Source organism: Myzus persicae, unplaced genomic scaffold (genome assembly GCF_001856785.1).
Source record: "Myzus persicae strain clone G006 unplaced genomic scaffold, MPER_G0061.0, whole genome shotgun sequence".
NCBI lineage: Eukaryota > Metazoa > Arthropoda > Insecta > Hemiptera > Aphididae > Myzus > Myzus persicae.
Window position 1 is genome coordinate 284,540 of NW_019104355.1, and position 21,751 is coordinate 306,290.

Consider the following 21,751-nt stretch of genomic DNA (forward strand, 5'->3'; position numbering starts at 1 on the left):
AGTTCAGATGAATATAAAATTATGGTTTTGCAAAAATTAAAGTATCTAGTAACAATTATAGTTAAATGTTTAAAGGCAGCAAATCATCAATAGAAATCAAACAACATAAAATTATTATTGAAAATAAAAATTATGTGAACATATTATGGTAATTAGAACATAGTGTGAAGAAACTGATAATGAATTATAATAATACTACTCAGGTTTAGACTTCATACTTTGTACATAACTGTATGATTTTGGTTGAAATCTAACAATGCTCCACCTTAAATCATAATTATGAAAGATATAAATTGTTAAAACACTTAACATAAATAATAATTAATATCAACAACCGTAAAAATCAAAGCATACATTTTGAATGTACCAAAAACATTTAAAACATAATTAGCAGTCAGTGAAATAGAATTTTATATAATATCCGATAAGATTAGTTTAGACCCAGGGAAATGTTTAAGGAAATATTGGTCGATCGTATTTAAGATTAATTATCCAAATATCGGTTAATCATGTGCATAATCTTAAGCACACATTTACTCATCATATACAGAGTAAAGTATTTATTAGAGATAAAAAAAGGTAAATTTTCCGATGGAGAAATAATTAAAGAATATTAGTAGACATACAATTTAATATTATGCTGGAAAATTTAGCTCATTTGGTGTAAAAGATTGGAGATGCCTGGTTAAGATTTTGGATTTTAAAACCAAGAATACTAGATTTAGATTATTAGGTACCTACCTTGTGTAATTTAATTTCTATAATACAAGTTACAATATTTAAATGAAGAATAAAAGAGAGACCTGGGGAAAGGGAGATATTCTACTTCAGCTTCAAAATAATTCAAAAACTTTTAAGATTTAAAAAATATCAAATTATATTACATCACGTGCAGGAGGTTTAAGAAATGTACCATCTTGGGCCATTTGAATTGCCATTTTGACATCACCAGCGTCAATTTTATCCTTATCAGCAAATTTCGAGCAAGCCTTAGCTTCTTCCAGAATGAGTGATGTGTATCCTAATAAATGAAATAATAAATCAATACTTTTATTTAACTGCAACCAGCAGGTACTTACTGTAGTTAAATTCCAGCAGGTGGTTTAAGACTTGTTGTTCATATTCACGTATTCCTAAATCATTCATGATCGATACAATGGTTTGAGAATCTTTAGGGGTGGAGTTTCCTTGCGAAGACGACATTTCACAATAGTTATCTTTCGTCTTCGGATTCCTGTGAAATAAATATAACTCAGATTAAACGACTACTAAAATAACAAGACAATAATTATTGAACACATTAATATAACAGCACCTCTAATAAACAATTAAAACAAGCGCGTGTACTCGCGATTTATAAGCGCAAATACCAGAAAACAAACGAAACGAAGTCAACAGTTAATAAATTAATACCGATAATTTATCTGCTTATCAAGGGGTTAAAGTAAACAAGATAGCAAAGTGGATCCACCTTGTATGGTAAGTAATGAAATAGTTTCATAAAAATGTGAAAACAAAGGTTCGTACACAGACGCCAGATAATGGACTGAAAACTAGCAGCTTATCAGTTATCAGTGGCCACGTACGCAATAACACGATGTTCGAGTGACAAGACGTACGGGCCGCGGGGAAGTCGTAATGGGCACTAAGCTTAAAAGAATTAACAACGCCATCTGGCCCATCTGTATAAATCTGGGCTAAATGTGACATCAAATGAAATCACCTTTAGGTTCAATATTCAATACCCAGTACAAAATATGTAATCTTTTGGTGGCTAACCCCCGGCCCCCGCCCACCTTGTCGTTTCCAGTTCAGTATAATATCTTAGTCCGCGGGTTCGCGCAATATTATGGTTAAGGGTGTCGGACCCGTTGCGTTTTTTTACAAAAATATGTCTTACAGGAAAAACCCTCACTCTCTGTAAAACAGTCGGATTTTGTCTATTTTTTTTTCATTTAAAAAAAGAGAACATTTTGCAGCCTTTTTTTAAAACCTTATTTTCAAAATTATAATTTTAGAAGCTAAAATATGCATTTGAAAATCAATATTTGTTATTTTCAAACATATTTTTTTCTATTATTTAAAGTAAAATAAAAAATCGGGCTTAGATCCGACCCGAAAACGTTCTCATCTTTCAGATTTATGTTGCATACCTACACATTTTCAATACTTGATTCCTTGTACGTTTTTTCTTTTCTACAAGTATAAGAGTATGACTATTACACACGAATAAACTTTATATTTATTAGGTTTAATAAATTCTATAACTCAAAAATCAAATTTAAAAAATATCATTGAAATAAAATAATAAGTAGAACACTTTATCGTCACACTTCATGGAATGTTGTACAAAACTATTTTATGTTCATATTATAGCATATACGGTGTACACTATTCACGATAAAAGCAATAACGGATATTACCTTGAGTCACAATAATAATGACAGACTAATAAAGATGACCTATATTATTAACTACTCATACGAAAACAAAATCTGAGTTCCCTTATTGAATTTAATGTCATTGACTTATTTTTGAAAACAAAAATGGAAAAAAAGATTTAAGAGTTGCATGTGTACAGTACAATATATTACATTTTATTTTGTTTGCTATAATTATTTATTATATTAAATTATTATTTTAAGGAAGTTGTTACTTTTTAAATATAACATTTCATATTGTTTTCAAACATTTATTTCTTATTGTATGAATAAAATATTAAAAGGGGGAGTCTAGACGTATTAGTGCTATTTTTTTCAGTGTCTCCCCAGCCAAAAACCTCAAGCCTCGCTACTGCCTATCTTACTATTTTAGTTAATGGTTGTTGCTAATATCGGCAACATATTTATTTTTTGTATTGATTTATTGAGCCGTAAGTTCCATCTATAGTATATTATCTAACTATCTAACCTAAACATTCGATGAATTATTTTTCACTATAATTCAGTTTCGTTATTTTTAATTTCGATATTTTTAAGTTGCTATTTTTTAATTCGCTTTTTTTCACTCTTTTGGCCGGTTTCTACTAAAATCGACTTGCTTAAGAAATATCTATCATGCGATGCGCATGTTTTGGTAGTGGACATTTCACTCCCCAGGCCACACCCTTCAGACTTTGTTCATAATTTGTCACACTGTGTAACTTAGTACTTACACACTTTCACAGTTCCTTTACTAGGTTCTTGCACTGTTTCATGTTCAGAGCTGCACTACTTACGAGTGCCATTCAATAGTCAACACTGTCCTACGCTGAATACTAATTTATGTGGAGTAGGTATATTATGAAATATGAATACTCTATAAATCTATAATCTTTATTGCTTCATAGATACATACTCATATTATTATACATGTTACATATTACTTAATATATAGATATTAGTAAATTACAGAAAAATGATTTATTGATTATATTTTGAATATTAAATAGATTTCGTTTATATATGTCTATGAAATGTCAAATGTTGTTTAATATTCAAAATATAATCAATAAATCATTTTTCTGTAATTTACTAATATCTATATATTAAGTAGATTACCACGAGGTCATCTCTCTCTAATACTCGTAACTACTGAGTACTGAGGTCATTAAATCGAAACAAATCATTAAAGATTAGTTCTTTTTTACTAAACTTGTCGTTTTTTGAAATAATAGTACTTAGTTCAATTTACTTAGAATTTATTTATATACAGTTTTTTGGTAAATTTATTTTATCACTATGTTTATTTTTTTTATTCAGTAAGTACTTTCCTTTATTTGTCATTCTTTGTTTGTAAGCTTTAGTTGGCATGTTTAAAATTTTGAACACTTTAATAAGTAATAACACACTGACACAATAGATTAATTAATTAATTATAATTTATAAAATATATTTAAATTTAATAAGCGATGGTCGAGAACGAAATGAAACTAATAAATACTCGAATCCGGGGTATAGCAATAATGAAAATAAATGCGTCGTAATTTATTAATACGCACACGAAATGGAATGAGAAAACTGGTCGTCACGATAACGCAAGATGCGGCAGCCGTGATTTCATTATAATTTCTCAGTAAAAAGTTTGCACGTTTCCTTCAATAACATAATTTCGAAGTTTTCGATGATTTTTGGAAAAAGATCATCTGCACAATTTGTCTGATTTTTTCCAAATAATTAGGTATTAATTGATTCAGTAGATAATTAGTTAGGTCCGGTTTAAAAAATCCAAAATGTACACCGTATCATTGCAACTCCTGTTTCGAGATAGTTTACACTGTCGTGCAGCCGTTATATTTTTTAGTGAACAACGGGCCTTACCACGGGTGCTCGACTACCGACTGAGAACAAATATTATTGTTCGAACGCGGATCCATCTTGTGCCGTGAGGCCGTGCAATTTTTGATGCTACTCGTATATCCGTACCGCCGAGTCTTAGAACCACAAAAAGCCGAAATAGTTGTGCTAACTATCGTTTACTTGCACAATTTTTTAAGAAAAAGTAATGTATCACGCAACATATAAAATCCACCAGGTTCATTCGATGTTGAGGAAGACGGACAGTTAATCGAAGGGAGATGGAGACAAAATGTACAACCATTACAGCCTCTAGTAAATGTTCCTCGCAGATCAAAGGCATCAGCTCAAGATATTAGAAATGAATTTGCTACATATTTTATCAGTAACGGAGCTATACCGTGGCAAAATAAGTATTCATAAGTTTACATAATTTATAATATTATAAATTAAATATTATATTTATATACGTATTAACTAAATAGTTAATATTTTATTTACTATGTATATTATGATTATTATTAATTATAAAGAATAAAAATGTATATCGTATATTGTATTATTACTATCTGTGCTACTACTCACGTTTTCTGTGTTGATAGTTGGCCTGGGTTCATCTCGGTCATGCAAAAAGGCAAACGCTTCAAAGGCAAACCATTTAGAATTATAAACGTCTTTTCTTGCTAAATAAAAAAAAAAAAAAACATTTATCATTGTATTTAATTTAAATTACTATTTTCTAATACTACATTAATTTTTGAGTTAATTTGTACTCTTGGCATAAAGCTATATAATTTTGAATTATGACAATTTTCATAGAAATGTTATTAAAATTATTCAAATAATATCGCGTTTTATTTAGTCTATACAAAACTATGCTCTATAAAAAATACGGTCATACAAATGGTAATACGCAACTATTGAATATGTCTGATAAATGATTATAATTTCTTGATATTAATCTAAAAATAAAATGTGTTAAATCGTTTACCAACTCGGCTGATAGTCGATAAAATGGAAAACTATTTTTATACTGAGTGTCATACAGTACAATTATTTAAATCATTACTAAAAACAAATCGTTTCTATAATGTAGCATAGAGATTTTAAAACGTTAATGAAAATAAAACAAAATACTTTAAAATTATTAATTACATTATGTAGACCGTATTTAGTTTTTTTCTTTTAATAGGTAAATAATATTTGGATAATTTATCGGTACTTAAAATTAATCAATACAATTTTAAAAGTGGGCTAAAAATTGAATTTGAATTGTATTAATAAACTTACTGCTAATTAATGAAAAATCTAGCATTGTATTTAATACTATATTACTATCTATAATACTATTACTATAATATCCATTTATACTATTTATAGCACCTAGGTATCAACTATCAATTGTACATACGTACCTGTACCAGTTCCCATAGTTTTTTTACCTTTGGATTTTTCACGCCAATAAGAACCCAACAAACTTTGGCTTTTTTTCTTAACGTCTTAGACGTCCCTGTTTAAATTTTTGGCAATAATTTCCCACGCTTCGTTTTTTTTTGTTTTAGAAAAATAATTATTATTTTTCGGGTTCCAAAGCACTGGGTGGAGTTGATAATGTTGAATAAAATTTAAACATGATTCATTATTCCATTCCGTTTTGAAAAATTAAATAAAAACGTATATGAAGCGTCACTCGCAATCGCAACAACATTCGCGTCTATACTGTCAAGTGTCAATAAACGAAGGGTTATGGAGATTATCAAGATTCACGACGCACAACGAACGCGAGCCGAGCACATCGGCTCGCGTTCGCCGTATGTCGAAAACGCTTGTGTGTGCTCGACATACCGTCCACACTGTATAACGCACACCATGAGCACACATGCTTTAGTGTGGACGCAGCTTAAACGAGAAAAAAAGTTAGACGCTGAGGTAGCCTGGAAGCTTCTCCCCCCTTCCTCTCTCTCAGGGTGCTGATTATTTGCCATAATACGAGCCGGTCAACGCCGACTAGGCTGTCTTTTCGCAACGGATAAACTTGGCCGGTGACGCCGTTGCCTGTTTCCGTTCTCCGTCTTTCCCGAGCAGGGCTATTGACCTATTGTGATCGTTTTTTCGCTATCGTACGTGTAATGAACTTGGTAGTGAATAAGTGATATACATTTGTGAACAGCGGTCTGTCCATTGTCGGGGGCAATCAAATTGACGCCAACCAGCCAGGACAAGGACACAGGAGTACCGAGTACGAGGTCATCGAACAAGCCAGTTCGTTGTTTCCTTATTGTGTGTTGATTATAGTGGATGTCAGTGGTCCGCTGCACTGATCACAGTCGGACTACACATATTTTGTATTATTTGTATTAATTATCATATAACTAGTTTGTATTGGCGTATACTTTCGCAAGGATGTGAGTTTGTTTCTTTATATACGTAAATAATTATTAATTGAATTTTGTAAACGTGTCTCGCACCCTTATTAATATTATAAGTTGTTGTCAATTATATTACCTTGTAATACCTAGTACGCATATTATTTTCGTGAAATATCTACATATTATATACATATACATCGAGTCACCTGCTCTGTTCTTAACATTCGCGATTCTTGCCGTTGACCACCACAGGTTGTAGGAACGGCAAGGCGCAATAATTATAATATACAAAGGTATAGATTTTGAAGTTCGTATAACAGTCTTTTGCTGCTGCAGCATGCCTTGGATCGATAAACAAATATGAACAATTGAACATACAAAAAAAAAAGCGGGTAAGTGGATCTGTCGCTCTGCTGTGCATTAGGTGTCTAGAAAGTCGCTGCAGTATGGGTGGTATTAAATTTGAATTCAATGATATAATATCATTGTAAACGAAAAACGATTCTGAGAGGAGGTGGTATGCCAGTCTAGAATATTTTATATTGTTAATACTTATTCTTAATACGGTGACCGGTAAGTTAAATTAATATTATTCTTAAATTATCAGTGATGCTGGAAAAATATAAAACATAGGAACTTATTTATCTAATATAGGGCTGTTTTGGTACGAAATTACAATAAAATGACTAAAATCGTTACTCCTTATGTAATTTCGTCTAAATTTAAACTTCAAATTTTATGAAAATTTGAATTTGACTTTCCGATATAAATGTTTTTTGATAAAGGTAGACAAACTTATAAGGAATCTTGTATTAAATTTTTTAATCTTAGATAAAAAAGAAACATTATGAATTTCTAACTCATAATAATTTGCAGATTTCCGTTATTTTTACAAATGTTGTCAAAATTCTAAGTTCAAACGCGCATAAAAAATTATTGTGGATTTACGTTCGACTTTTTTTTTAAATTTTCATTAACAACAACTAACAACAACAATGAGGAATCTTGTGATACATTTTCAAGTTTTTTGACAGAGCGAAACATTTTTTACTGGCATTAATTTAAAAAAAAAAACAAATAATAGCTTATAAAATAGTTCAACATGAGTCAAAATATATTGAGAATGGCAACGAATGAATATGCTCCGCCTCCGGTTAATAAAACAATCTTTAAGGGAAACAAATTGATTATATTAGTTGGTCGATATCCTATTTACATGCCAATTAATTATTATTTATCAGCTGCATCGACCATTGCACATCGTCGGCGAGGCGGAGAAAGATGCTCATGTAGTGTAGCTTTATTATGGTCACGAGAATTTACCAGGAAAGGACAAAATATGTATACATAACTACCCGTGTATTGTAGATTACGCTGTGCGGTGGAATTTAAACTGTGTCATAGTCTAAAACTAAACACAATACGATGTAGAGAACTTATTATTTCAAAATACATAAATAACGGTCTAGAAAATATTTCTTTTACAGATTTTAATTAGTTACAATAAAACATTAAAACTGCATTTATGGAAACACACACACACACACACATATATATGTATATTAATATTATTGTTTTTGGGCGTATATCATTTGCGCCGAAATGACCTATTTACCTGTAAAAAATCTATCGATTGCACCTCGCATCAATTCCGCAGAATTTTCTTACGTATTGATCCGCTTAGGAAAAGTTTCATAATTCCATCGAAATAAATTAAAAATGATTTGTGTAGGTGAACCTCGTCTTCTTAGACTTTAGAGCAATGGTTCATTGGGGCTGTATATAATTCATTGATCATTCTAATAAACATTCAAAATATAACTGAAAGATCATGTAAAACCTAACAAATCCTTGATTACATTTTATGAATTTTACACTAAAAACTAGATTAATGTATGAATATGCACTATAACTAATAAAATCAGAAACTTAAAAAACCAATGGATGCAATTGGATTATATTGTAAATCAAAATTTTTTGAAAATTTAAAATCGATATTTAATTTAAAATTATATATTTTTTAAATATATTTCGTTACCTAATAAAAATTAAGTTCAAAAGTATATTTCAAGATCAGTACTTCAAAATCAAAATACTTTTTGTACAACTGTAGCAAGGTAGTTAAGAATTAGACCATAGTTATTCCCATTCGTTTCCAGATGACGGTAATATTTTTTTTGTTCTTCAATTTATTGTCATAAATAAGAGGAACAACTACACAATACGTCAATTTAAACTAGAAAATTAATTACTGGGCATTAAGTAAATAGTTGATTTCTGAAAGATCAAATAATTCACATAATAGTATAGTTAGGTACTAAAATAAAATACGTAGGCATATATGCGATTGTTGTATATTTTAACAAATTCTTATATCTTTAAACCATTATGTTTGAATATTAGGTAGTTGTCTGTGTGCGTTTTAAATGACGTTACCACTAGCTAGTCATTAAAATATTTATCAAAGGTGAGAATAACTGTATAAGAAATAAGTTAATAGTTACAAAATAATAAATTTCGATAACTCCAAAAGTTTAAAGTTAATAATCATGAAAAAAATACTAACTCAACTGAGTTAAAAATAAGTTAATTCGGATTTTTTACTATCACCGAGGTCAAACATTACTAAGCAACTCATTATAATCAGTGGCTTAATTTTTATCGTTTTTACGGGTGGAAGGGGGCAAATGTATCTTTTTGCCCCCAGATAACATACTAACCTTTTTATTAATGAGATCTTATGTACTTAATATTATTTATCGATATGGTTACCTATTGCTTACTATACCTACAAACTACAATTATTGTTTCTAACCCATACAATGAGATTTTAGTTTTAATAAATTATTTTGCCTCCTATAATTTTTTTACACAGCAGTTACATTAGGTAACACTACTTATAATAATATTTATGTGTTATAATGATCGTGCAACACACGCCCTTACCCATTCCACCCTCAAAAATTAGGAGAAAAAATCAGCATCACTGTGGCGGGTCTCAAACAAAATAATATCGTTAACTTACATCATTGTCTTAGATAATAATCCCTAGCTGTGCTCTTGTTTGGGTGGGTCTTGGGTACCGTGAAAGACTGACACAAATAATATTTATAATAGTTATTAAAGATACAATTAAGTACGACATTAGTAAGCCCCACTAAGCTTATTTATGCTGTATTTATATAGCCTTAACTATTAAGTTTCATAAATAAAACTCTTTGAGAGGGTGGGGGTCTAACTCTTTTATTTATATGGCAATCAACTTTTTTTTAAACAAAACTGAACTTACCACACATTTTATTGTGTATCTCCAAAACTTTTCAAAATTTTACTATAATTGTTTTAAATTTTAAAGCTATTTATGTGATCTAACATACTCTAATACACAATAAAATCAGAAGTGTTCTAATTTTTCGATTAAATTAAAAAGATAACAATTTAAATTAAATTGTTAAAAGAAAAATAGCTTATTTTTGTTTAAATATTTAATTCATCAAAATTAGAACTTTCATTTTTTTCATTTGGTTTTTATATTTTTAATGCTGCTATTAAAATGAAATAGTGATTTATTCTACCTACATAACCTAAAAAATATAGCATATATTACACAATTAATTATTATTTATTTATATAATTGTACATTGATTCAGCAAATTTTGTTGGAGGAGACTTCAAGACTTGAGTTTATGAAATTAAAAACCTTGATATAATTGTCATGAGTTTTTATCAATCATTACATTGGAAGACACTCCATTTTTTATTTTATCTAGTAAGGTACATGAAAAAACTATGTTTTAAAAATTTTAAATTAAATTATAAATAAAATGTTACAGTTAACAGCAATTGTGCCTTGAACAGAAGAAGGGATTGGAAGACTAGGATAATTAAATTCTGATATCAATAATGATGTGTTTTGCAATAAGTAACGTAAACATAGTTATTTAGAACTACTAACTACTGTTGGGATAAAAGAAGGACAGCATTGATCTAATAATCAAATGAGAAAAATAAAGCATTTGATATCTAAAGCTGTCTATATATCCTATTATTAATGTAATATATTGAACTATTTTTACACCTTAATATAATGATATATTACAAGTACATAATTTATATGAGCCAGTTGTTTTTAAAGCACGTATCCCCATACGTTCACTATAAAACGCTCCTGAGAGATTACAATAATACTTCTTTGAAGCTACTGTTTTCTTATTATTAAATAAGTATCTCTCTGTGTTGAACAAATCGAGTCAACGAGCATATTTCTTCCTACTCTCTTCAATCGTACAATTTTACAATTAATCAGGGCTTGAAACCAGTTTCAAAATCGGTTTTGAATACCGGTTAAAACTGTTTAAAACCCAACATCGAAATCGAAACCTCAAAAACACAATACCAGTACTCAAAATTGAAAACCAAATCGAAAAAAAATGTATATTGGTTATCAATATCAAAATTGATATCGCAAAAATTAAAAACCGGTAGCCAATATCAAATTCAAAATCGAAAATTTTTTTTCGGTTTCAAGCCCTGCAATTAATTTACAGCAGATTTATATATTAAGTTATTACTTTTTCATTAATATAATAACCAAGTAAGTAATATAAGCACATTTTTTTTTGAATGTATCATATTTTTTTTAATGTTATCTTTACCTAGTAATGAATAAAAATTATGAGAGAGTATTTCAAAATAATGATAATTTTTCTCAGTTTTAGTCAAATGGGTGACATTTTTATGTTGAACTAAAATATGTTTTCTTTTTAATTGGATATTGCATTTTACATTAAAAAAAGATGATTAAAAAAATATAAACAAAAAAACGGTATGCTAAAATATTTAAAAAATATAAAAGCAAAAAATAATTTGCTAAAATATTTAATAAACAATATTCAGACATGCAACAAAGTGTTTATATGGACAGTTTTACGTTAATAAATAATAAGTAAAAAAGTTTCTACAGGAAATATAAAGTAATACAGATAACAGTTGGAAAGCGGCTTACCCATCTTGAATAAATAATGTGTCCACTGTATACATCTATTAATAATATTTATCGATTATGAGTTTATAATCACAATTTATTCTAAATGCGATTTAGAATACAAGATCATTTTCAAAATAATTAATAAATCAACAAGTGTGTTTTGGACCAGTAACAGATTTTCAATTTTACTCTGAGGTTACCTTATTAAAATCTTACATTACCGAATTATGATGTTAAAACAATATATTATATTTTTACTACAACAATAATCGTTGAATTTGACTTGAATTTGAGTTGGCGCTCACTGCTTGGATGATAATATATTAACCATGAAAATGGTATTAAACTTCGTGACCGCGATAATAAGGGGTTGGGTGATAATAATACTGTGATAAGGGGAGCTGCTCCGAGAACCTGCAACGTGTTTGTTCTCTAAACTACGATTTTAGGTTAGGTTAGGTTCGTCATCCGTCATCAGAATCTAGTGCTGACTGTATTGAGTATACTCCACAGTGCCACACACGATATAGTTAGTATACAGTTGGAAACAAATTACTAAAATTCAAAAATGACTTATTCCTTATTATCTGCCTAGTGTCTGCAGCGTAACATATAAAACACCTGTTTGTTATGTTTTTTGTTTTAGTACACAGATATCAGTTTTTCGAGATCCGATATACATTCATTTGGATCCTAGTTTAAAGAAATAAATTAAACGTTTAATTATACAAAACATATTTTCAGTGCATAAATATGAGCCAAAAGGATCAAATTTTTCCATCAAATCATAAAACCACATTTGTGGTGGATCACACTTCATACTTCAGTTTGAAGAGTAACTCGCATATCAAAATTATCCCCAAGACACGGTCATCTGAAAATGGAACACCAGTAATCATATTCAAATCAATGTGGACGTGTACCATTGAAGCTGTAGTGGATTACTGACGTATCGTCTGGGATCTATTTCCAGAAGGAAAACTTATACGCATTATTGGCAGCGACAGGCAACCTCGAAATTTGAATAATTGGTCATCTAGTCAACAAAACGTTAACTATATACAGCATCGTTTGTCATTATTAGGGTCACCCTCAATACATGTACCAAACTCAAATCAAAACTCCAATGTTGTGTACGGATTTCGTCCTGCAGCCCAAGCAATGATTGAATGTACTGCAGCACAAATGGATCAAGAGGCTAAGAAAAATAATATTGAAGTTCAAAACAAGTAATTTGTTTTAATTATTTTAAATTATAATTTTACATATGGGTACCATACATGTTAAAGGTATAATACTGAGAAAATGTATTTAATATACCAAATTTATCTGAGATATTAGTTTTTTTTAAATGTATTTATTTCTAATGCCCTTATCAGAAACTTTTTTCAGTGCTAGGAGGAGAGGGGTGATAACTTTTTTGTTACTAAATATGTGCAGTAATAATTATTTTGAATTTAAAGTTTAGTTTCTCAAATAAAATGTACTTTTTCCGAATTCCAAAGTAGGTAAGGTAAGGAATAATTGCATATTATTATTTTATAATGTACATTCATAAATTCACTATTATTATTTTTGTACCTAAATCTAAATCATAATATATGTATTAAAAACTATTTTTTGCTAATATCAAAAAGAGAATGGATATTAAATAAATAATGCATAATGCATATATTTAAAAAAATACCTCATGTCTAGTTCATCAATACAGAAAAATAAGTTGGATTCAGATTGATTAAATATAATGTTTCATGTGCCAACTTTAATATAATAATAATTAATAATATATAATACCGAAAGAAAATAATTTGAACAGTAGTTAAACTCTGGGTTAAAAACAGTGTTATGTTTGATATGGTATTGGTGATGTAACTCCAGTAATTTATGGAATGGATAATTTCTTAATTTCTTATGTTTAGTTGTGTTCGTTAACTTTTTTTAATAAATTAAAAAGTTTTTAAGAATAATTATTGTAATAAATAATAAAAATTAAATTATAGACATGGACCTCATCAAATATTAATTTATCTAATTTCAGTTGCAGAACTATTATCATCACATCAATCAGGGACAACCCGTCAATATATAATGTCGTGTCCGCATTTCATAATGAAATGATCAAAATCAATAAATCTGTATCTCCGCCTATTTCAATGTCTATTCATCATTGTCACTTGGTAATAATTAACACATATCCAGATTCTATAATATGTGAAGTCACTGATCAGCCACTTCATCCCATATCACCAATACTAGATTTGGAAGTGCATTCAATTCCTGCATCAAAAATTGGTGTTAAGATATCAAATCTTTTATTAAAACACTACAATCTATCTAGCACAACAGTTACTGGTATTCCCATGAAGGCAGAGCAAAATGGCAATTCATCAGCAATTTATGATGTAGAAATATATCATGCAGCTACTGCATATTCATCTATTTTAAATGCAAATGTAGCTGATGACAAAGCACTGGTTTCAAAAAAAGAAGGAGCTGACTACGAGACAATTAAACTAAAATGGTGTACACCTAGGTTGAACAACAACTTGCCAGATATTCACAAATGTACGACACTACATAGAATCACTCCAGTTGATATAAACAGCAGACAGACAAAAAGTTTGACAACATTTTTACTAAAAGGTCGATCAGTTTTACTCGAGATGATTAAACGAGGTGGTAGTAAAAGCATTTCACATATTTTAAAATCTCACAATGGTGAATTATTTATACATACAGTGTCATCTGGTAGGTCAGTATTTGAAGGCCATCCAACCATTCAGGATGGAACTGGAGGAAAAGTAACTCAGTACAGAAAAAGAGATTTTTGTAATTTGATGAAGTTAAATTTACTGCAACCAGCAAGTAGAAAACAAACAGAAAATAAAAACAATATTGATGATGCAAAAGAAAAGTTGAAAAAACAAACTGCATATTGGCCACTAACAGCAACGGCAACTATAATAAATAATTTGAAACCATACACGGAACCACTGTTGTCATTAATGGTTAAAGATAATATGAGTGGTCAAGAAGTAGTAAATTGCCAAAAATGTATTCATGATTTAAAGGCTGTTGAATTAAAGAATGAACACCTCATTACACCCAGTACATCAAATCCACATAAAAAGATGAAAAATAAAATCCAATTCAAGTCCATGTGGGCAGAGTTGGAAACATTTTTAAAATCAAACTTATACACAGAGAATCACTGTAAAGTGTTGCAATATTTATTTGAATGCCTCAACAAAGTTGATGAAGAAAATATCATTGAGAAAGCTTTAATGAGTTTCAAGAAATCTTTGGCAGACAGGCCAAGTGTAAACCAAGCTATTACTGATTCACCTATGTCTCCGCCATTAACTGAACAGACAGGAATACAAAATTATATACCACATAAATCTGTTGATGTGGGTCCAAAGAGTGTTATGTATTTGCAATTACTTCAGGATCAGAAGCATGGTACAGTAAACGATTCTTCTCGACCTCAGTTTGCTGGTAGATTAAAATCTACTCGAAATAAAAATGGCAATTTGTTTTTTAAACTCTATCAACATATTGATGACAATATAGATACTAAGAGTGTCGAATAAAATTGAAAATATTTAATACTTGTTTGATTTTGGTCTCTTATAATATTGTTTTGTATTTTATCCGTATTGCGATGCATATTGTCTGACTCAAATAGAATAATGGTTTTATACTCATCAAAAATCATTATAAAATATTTTGTACTTTAATAAATATATTTTTTTATAGCTGGTATATTATCATGTTATCACTATTACTGTATCCCAAAATTGTAGTCAAATTGAATTGATTCAAAATATTATCACAGAATGAAGTCCGGTAAGTCCCAGCATTAGATTCATTATCTAAAAAAATTATTTTATTAATTAATAGTCCATTACCTATAGGCTATAATCATAATTAATTAAATCGTTTGATTTGTATGTTTTGATTTTATTATGACATACAATTTTTAATTAATTGTACTGCTTATTTAATGTACTATTTAATTCCTCTACAAAAATTAATTAAATTAATGTTACACACAATAAAGTGAAATCAAAATTAAAATTACTGAATTCTGTAGAAACTACTTTCGGTCATAGTCGAAACTAGTCAGCAGTCAACACTTGAAAACATTTCATCACTAAAATGATCCAAGCAAACATGATGGTACTTAAATAGGACATCAAATTATTTGTTTAGCAAATCTTGTTGTTCACATTTTATTGACCATTCATTACAGCTGTAAAGTTTACAAACATTTTACTAGTTAAAAATGTAAATGAGCATTATTAGCACAAATTTACCGAATCACATTTTTAGGAACACTAAAAAACCTGCATTTTTTTGTTTTTGTTGTCCTATTGGCATTAATGCAACTCTGAGCTAAACATTGAACAACCATATTGAGAATTTTTGTAATTGACTAACGTCTCACTGAAAGCAGAATAAAGTCGCCAAGTCAGGCAGAACAATTTATATATTTTAAAAGTTAAATGATAGGAAATTTAAACTGATTTAAGAATAAGACTACAAAAGTACAAAATTTAAAACAAAATTAATAACGGTTATCAGTTATCACTGATTATAATCATTAATGTTAAAAGTACCTCAATTGAGTCAATTGAAATAGCTGTTTATTTTGCCGCCACCGTGAGTGTCTAACCCCCGATATTATTAATCCATATTAAATTAAGTAGTTCTTAACTTTTATATCAGCACGACACCCTAACTTCAATCTAAATAAAATAATGGTAATCCTGTGTTAATTCTGTTCCAAAGGGGATATAAGTTGATGTAAAAAATGCTACCCAGGGAAATCTTAACACTTTGAAAAAGTGCAAATAAATTTGGATCTCATGGGTGCCCTACATTAATACTACTCTTTGAGTTTACTGTACAAGAACAACAATCTTCATTCAAATAATTTTAAATCATACTGAATTTCTACATTTTGTTGTGTATTCAAGTATTCATACAAGTAGTTTATATTCCTACCAAAAAAATAACTGATCATTTTGGGAAATTTTTTTATACTTTTTGAGCTGTTTATATAAAACTCTTTTTAGGATTTATGTTGATAAAGTTTCTGTTTCTTAGCCGAAAATCTGAAAATATAGTTCAAGGGTATTCATAAGTTTTTCTCACGGCACTTTAATTTGTATTGTTTATGAAATAGACAATTACATTGATCAGTTGATGAGAAGACAGCCTAACTGGCCTAACTGTCTAACTGCCTATAATATAACTTAATATATTTTATGATACTATTGTGACTAAAGTAATTTATTTTACTATTAAGCATTAGTACTAGTACAGTAGGTTAAATTCATTTTTGCCAAAAAAATAATATTTGAAATGTCATTGTGTGTTTAAAATATTAAAACATAATAATATACTGTAGAATTTCCATAATATACACCACGAATAATATTTTTAAATTACAACAAAATATACTAAATCGATATTCTTAGCGTTAATACATAAATTTCGTTCAAATATGAACTTAAAATGTCTATATTGGTTACAGTAGGGACTATTATTTTTAAGAAACGTTATTTTACATTTTCAATTCTTATAGTTGTAAAAGTTGATCATGTTATTATTTTTTAACTGCAGAATAATTTTAAAATGTTTTTGATAAATATTGTCAAAATTTTAACTTTAAATAGGAGCTTATAAAAAATAGTGCCTATGGTTTTCTAATATTTCTGAACTATTATTATAACTACTTATGAAGAATCTTGTATTACATTTTCAAACCTTCAATTTTAAAAAGAAAATTTCAGGGTAACCCAAATAATTTTTTATTTTAAATCTTCTTTGTAATATACCATTTTGTAATATTGTATTGTACATGGTTTGTTCAAAAATCCAAATAGTTCAAACTCAAAAAATGTACGAACAGCAAAAAAATCTTACATTTCTTTCAAACTAAAAATGTTCCCGGTGTTTATTTTATTTTGTCTATAATTGTGTATACTCTATATAGTTATACAGTATATACTATATTCTATATTATACTATGTATTTAAATTTTAAATATTACAAAAGTAAAATTATAACCACAATATCGTCCGGGCATTGATTATTTCTTGTGCTATTGAATTATTTTTAGACTTGCATAATTATTTAATATTTTGGTTTTGTTGTTTTGTACTTTTTATAAAATCAAAGTTCATATCACAATTTTCAAACAATTGTACCTACCTAACAACTTTTACTCTATAGTCTATATAAAAGAGATGGGTATATAATATAAATTATAAATGTATAATACTATAATTTTAAAATATGAACTAAAATGTTAGAACTGATAAAACTACAATTAAATTAAAATATGAAGTGTATTAAATTGGTTATTAGTTATTACTTATTTTGGTTTGACATAACTCAGCAGAGTTCGGAATAGATAATTGTATTAATTTAATATTTATCTATATAAAGACAAAGATAACTATAATATACTTATAACTAATATGTATATATAATAATCATATATGTAATATATAGTATAAACTACTATTATAGTATTATAGTTTAATTAATACATACAGTTATATTAAACTGTATCTAGATAAAGATAAAAATTAATACATTTTAATATAGATAGATATAAAATAATACGTACATTTGAAACATACTAAAAAAAAAAAAAAACATAAAATAAAATAGTTTATGTTTTAAATAAACATTAAACACTATTATAAGTTGAAACGTTATTGACGTTATTGTCTGTCTTAATCATACAAAACAGCTTACATATTTTATTATTTTGAAAAAAAAGAGGAATAAATGTCCTAATCCTTTTGGATTTTTTTATACTCAGTTAAAAGATGTTAAAAATTAACAAAAAATAAGGTGTAAATTGTAAATAAAATAAATACTGAATAAATATTAAATAAACATTTTAAAATTTTTTTTTGTCTGTTAAAATAAATTATATAGATAGGTACACATGTCATATAGATATATAGATAACTAGAATTTTATAAAGATGAAGATAAATATAATCGATCTAAAAATTATCTGTATAAGATAAAAAATTAGGTATTATCTACTTATCTAGATATTTCCCGACATTAACGTGCAGTATAAAGTTAAAGCATAAGTATAAAGCTTCAATTTGCCATTTAATTCAAAAGTTTATCTTGGATTCCTTTAGTTTGGTAATGAAATATAATATATATATGGTGACGGTGTGGTTAGATGTTGAATAAAATTTTTCGGTTCGAGTTCGACTCACATTAAAACGTTCGGTTCGACATACTAAGGTTCGGTTTGATATACCAAGGTTCGGTTTGAGACCGTATTTTTGAGTTTGACCCACCTCTAATACGTAGGTATTAAATGTTATTATAACGAACTACTCACATTCTATTATGATAGGATAGGTATAAATTGTACGGTGGAGAAGCCACAATTCAGTTCTGATTAAACTGAATAGGCAGATATTAAATTATTTAAAGCTAGAATTAATTACTTAATTATCTAGTAGGTTTCTATAGAATTATTCCAAATTCCAAATATAGCCAATAGTGGTGTACAGTCGTACAGAACCTATTGATATTGTCTTGGAGTGTATCTATCTGATGGTTGGGTCTGGTCTGGTGTCTACAACCAAACTATTAATTACTGTTAGCGATCAAATACTATTCAAATAATTTATAGTATTTGCAGTGACTTTGGCATGGGTTACTATATTTTTTGGGGTGGTGGTGGGGGGCTAAGCAATACGAATTTAAAAAAAAATTAACTTTAAAAAATCATGTTTTTTTGTGAACTACAGAACACTCGTATCAACCAGTAAAATATATATAAAGGTAATATAAACGGTAATAATAAGGGTCATTAACACTTAAAAGTTTGTTTACATTTTTTATTCCGGTGTTTGAACAAATAGACATTTTAAAATAATTATTAAAATTGAATTTTAAACCTTTCATAAAAAAAAACCATAAAACATACACCTATTACGTCTGTATTAAATACCTATTTAAGTATACAGTACTATGCGGGCATTCATTATTTAAATGTACTTATGTCACAGAGTTATGAACTAAAAATGCATTTTTTAATTTTGAGATTTAGTTACAAAATTATTTAATCAATATTTATCTTGATTCTTGAATTATATTTGTAAAAATAATTGTCTTATTTATTTTTGACAATCCGACTTTAAATCATAAAATAAATAGGCAACTTAACATGCAGAGTTTATGGTTATCAGTTATCATTCATCACCGATTTAATATTATCTGTGAGTGATAAATATGATAAAGTATTATCATTGAATGTTGTATATTTTTTCAAAGAAATATATTTCGGACTCTCAGTTTTTCTTGTGTTACGAACTATTTATTTTCTATAAAAATGGAAGATTTAAACATGAAACCTAATGATAAATGTCGGAATGCAAATGAATCGAAGTAATTATGAACAATTCACTGTGAAGTATTAAGTGTATATTTTTGTATTTGTTAAAAACATAGTTAGTTAACCTTTTTATTTTTTGAATTAGTTTAGAAACAAAGCCAGGATTATTAGTAATCAACTCCTATTTAAACCAAATAAATCCAGATTTGAAAGATGTTCAATCTGAAATCAGAGAAGTTGTGTAAGTACCTAGTCAAAATACTCGGAGATGATTTGATTGTGGTATAAAATTATAATTATAGTATTTATTATTTAATTTAGTTACCTACAATTATTTCTTATTTTAAAGTTTGCAGCTTATGCTTTTAAATACCTTGATGGTATTGGCTTGTTATATCCTTGCCTGGACCTATGAACACTTTAAAGCCCTATCACTCAGGTTTATTATTTGCCACCATCCATAATAAGTAGGTACCTAAATGGAATAAAACGTACCTAAACAAATATATATATTTATAATACAAAAATAGAATACAAGTGATAATTATTCATTTTTTATTATGTATAGTTTAAGTATCTACATAAAAATATAAATAAGCAGTGGCATGGTGACAATATTTCAAACCCTACTAAACCCACAGTGGTTATTGTTGTACCATTGTTTTATTGGTATATAGGTTTGTTTATTGGCTTTTAAACAACCTATATTATTTGATAAATTTCTATGGTACCAATAGGATATTGTAATGTTACATTTTTTCTGAGGACTGTCAAATTATTTACACGATATATTTATTATTATGGATGGCATCAAAATAACAAATCTGAGTGCTAATCAGGGGGCTAATAAGTTTTCACAGGACCAAGCTGGGATTAACAAGCCACTACCATATTAATCTAAGATAAAAATATAGATTATGTTGCTTACTGATAAATTGATGGGATCTAATTTGGTCTTGTACTTTATATAATTTTTAAATTTTAAGATACAAAATACATGTAAGATAATATTGTTAAAGTGATAAAATCTAATTTATACTAATACTTTTTAGCATATTCATAATCCATAAATAAGTTCAATAGAAAGTTTGATAAATTTATATTTTCAGTTAAAACAATAAGTTATTGTTTTCATAATACCTATAAAGTATATATAGTTTGTTTGGTTTAATATGTATGCATTGAACATAAATATTATTTGATTTTCATGTGTATGAAATTAAATGTTTATTAACATTTTTTAAATTATCTGAAAGTCTACTATTATAATATATGAATGTGTACTATATTCAATATTGTAATAGGTTGATCAACAGATTTATATTTTATTGTTTTTGAAGATAAAAAAAATGTTTGCTTTAACATATTTTATCAAACTATAAAAATTATTAAACATATAATAATAATAATTATAATATTATTGTTCATAAGTCTATTACTGTTATGTTATAAAACCCAAAACAGTGATATGTCAAAATTTACTATAGGTAACATTATGCATTGAACCAATAAATAATAATAGATAGGGGGACGAGGTGACCGAGTGGTCTGACGCGTCCGCTGCGATGCAGCCGATCGCGGTTCGATCCTCGGCCACCGGGCGGCATTTTTCTCTGGACAAGTCGCGGTGACCGGAGAACAAGTGCCGCCATCCCCCAACCGGGCATGGCAGAAACCTACGGGTGCCCAATAGAAATTCTGCCAAAACAAAAACACACACGTGTTCCCCCCCC

The 21,751-nt window shown here is 28.4% G+C and overlaps 3 protein-coding genes across 6 annotated transcripts in view; 2 read left to right on the plus strand and 1 right to left on the minus strand.

Annotated features, from left to right (window-relative positions):
- The window catches only part of LOC111041453 (transcription initiation factor TFIID subunit 9-like), a 31,446-nt gene that overhangs the window by 4,914 nt on the left and 4,781 nt on the right, over window positions 1–21,751 (minus strand). Inside the window, exons 1-4 of one of the 3 annotated variants that reach the window (XM_022325727.1) lie at window positions 5,690–7,079; window positions 4,860–4,957; window positions 1,080–1,234; window positions 885–1,021 (exon numbers count right to left, since the gene is read on the minus strand). In XM_022325727.1, the coding sequence (XP_022181419.1) occupies window positions 885–1,021; window positions 1,080–1,234; window positions 4,860–4,900 (333 nt within the window). In that variant the 5' untranslated portion in view covers window positions 4,901–4,957; window positions 5,690–7,079. Of the gene's footprint in view, window positions 1–884; window positions 1,022–1,079; window positions 1,235–1,315; window positions 1,553–4,859; window positions 4,958–5,689; window positions 7,080–21,751 lie in introns of those variants that run through there. The other 2 variants (XM_022325726.1, XM_022325728.1) reach the window with 2 other exon arrangements.
- LOC111041452 (integrator complex subunit 13-like) lies at window positions 11,561–15,478 on the plus strand. The gene is given in 2 exon segments (XM_022325725.1): window positions 11,561–12,859; window positions 13,669–15,478. Coding segments are annotated over 2 exon segments (2,031 nt in total). The 5' UTR covers window positions 11,561–12,383; the 3' UTR covers window positions 15,224–15,478.
- Window positions 19,932–21,751, plus strand: part of LOC111041454 (biogenesis of lysosome-related organelles complex 1 subunit 6-like) — a 4,158-nt gene continuing 2,338 nt past the window's right edge. Inside the window, exons 1-2 of one of the 2 annotated variants that reach the window (XM_022325729.1) lie at window positions 19,932–20,071; window positions 20,164–20,259. In XM_022325729.1, the coding sequence (XP_022181421.1) occupies window positions 20,016–20,071; window positions 20,164–20,259 (152 nt within the window). In that variant the 5' untranslated portion in view covers window positions 19,932–20,015. Of the gene's footprint in view, window positions 20,097–20,163; window positions 20,260–21,751 lie in introns of both variants that reach the window. The other variant, XM_022325730.1, reaches the window with a different exon arrangement.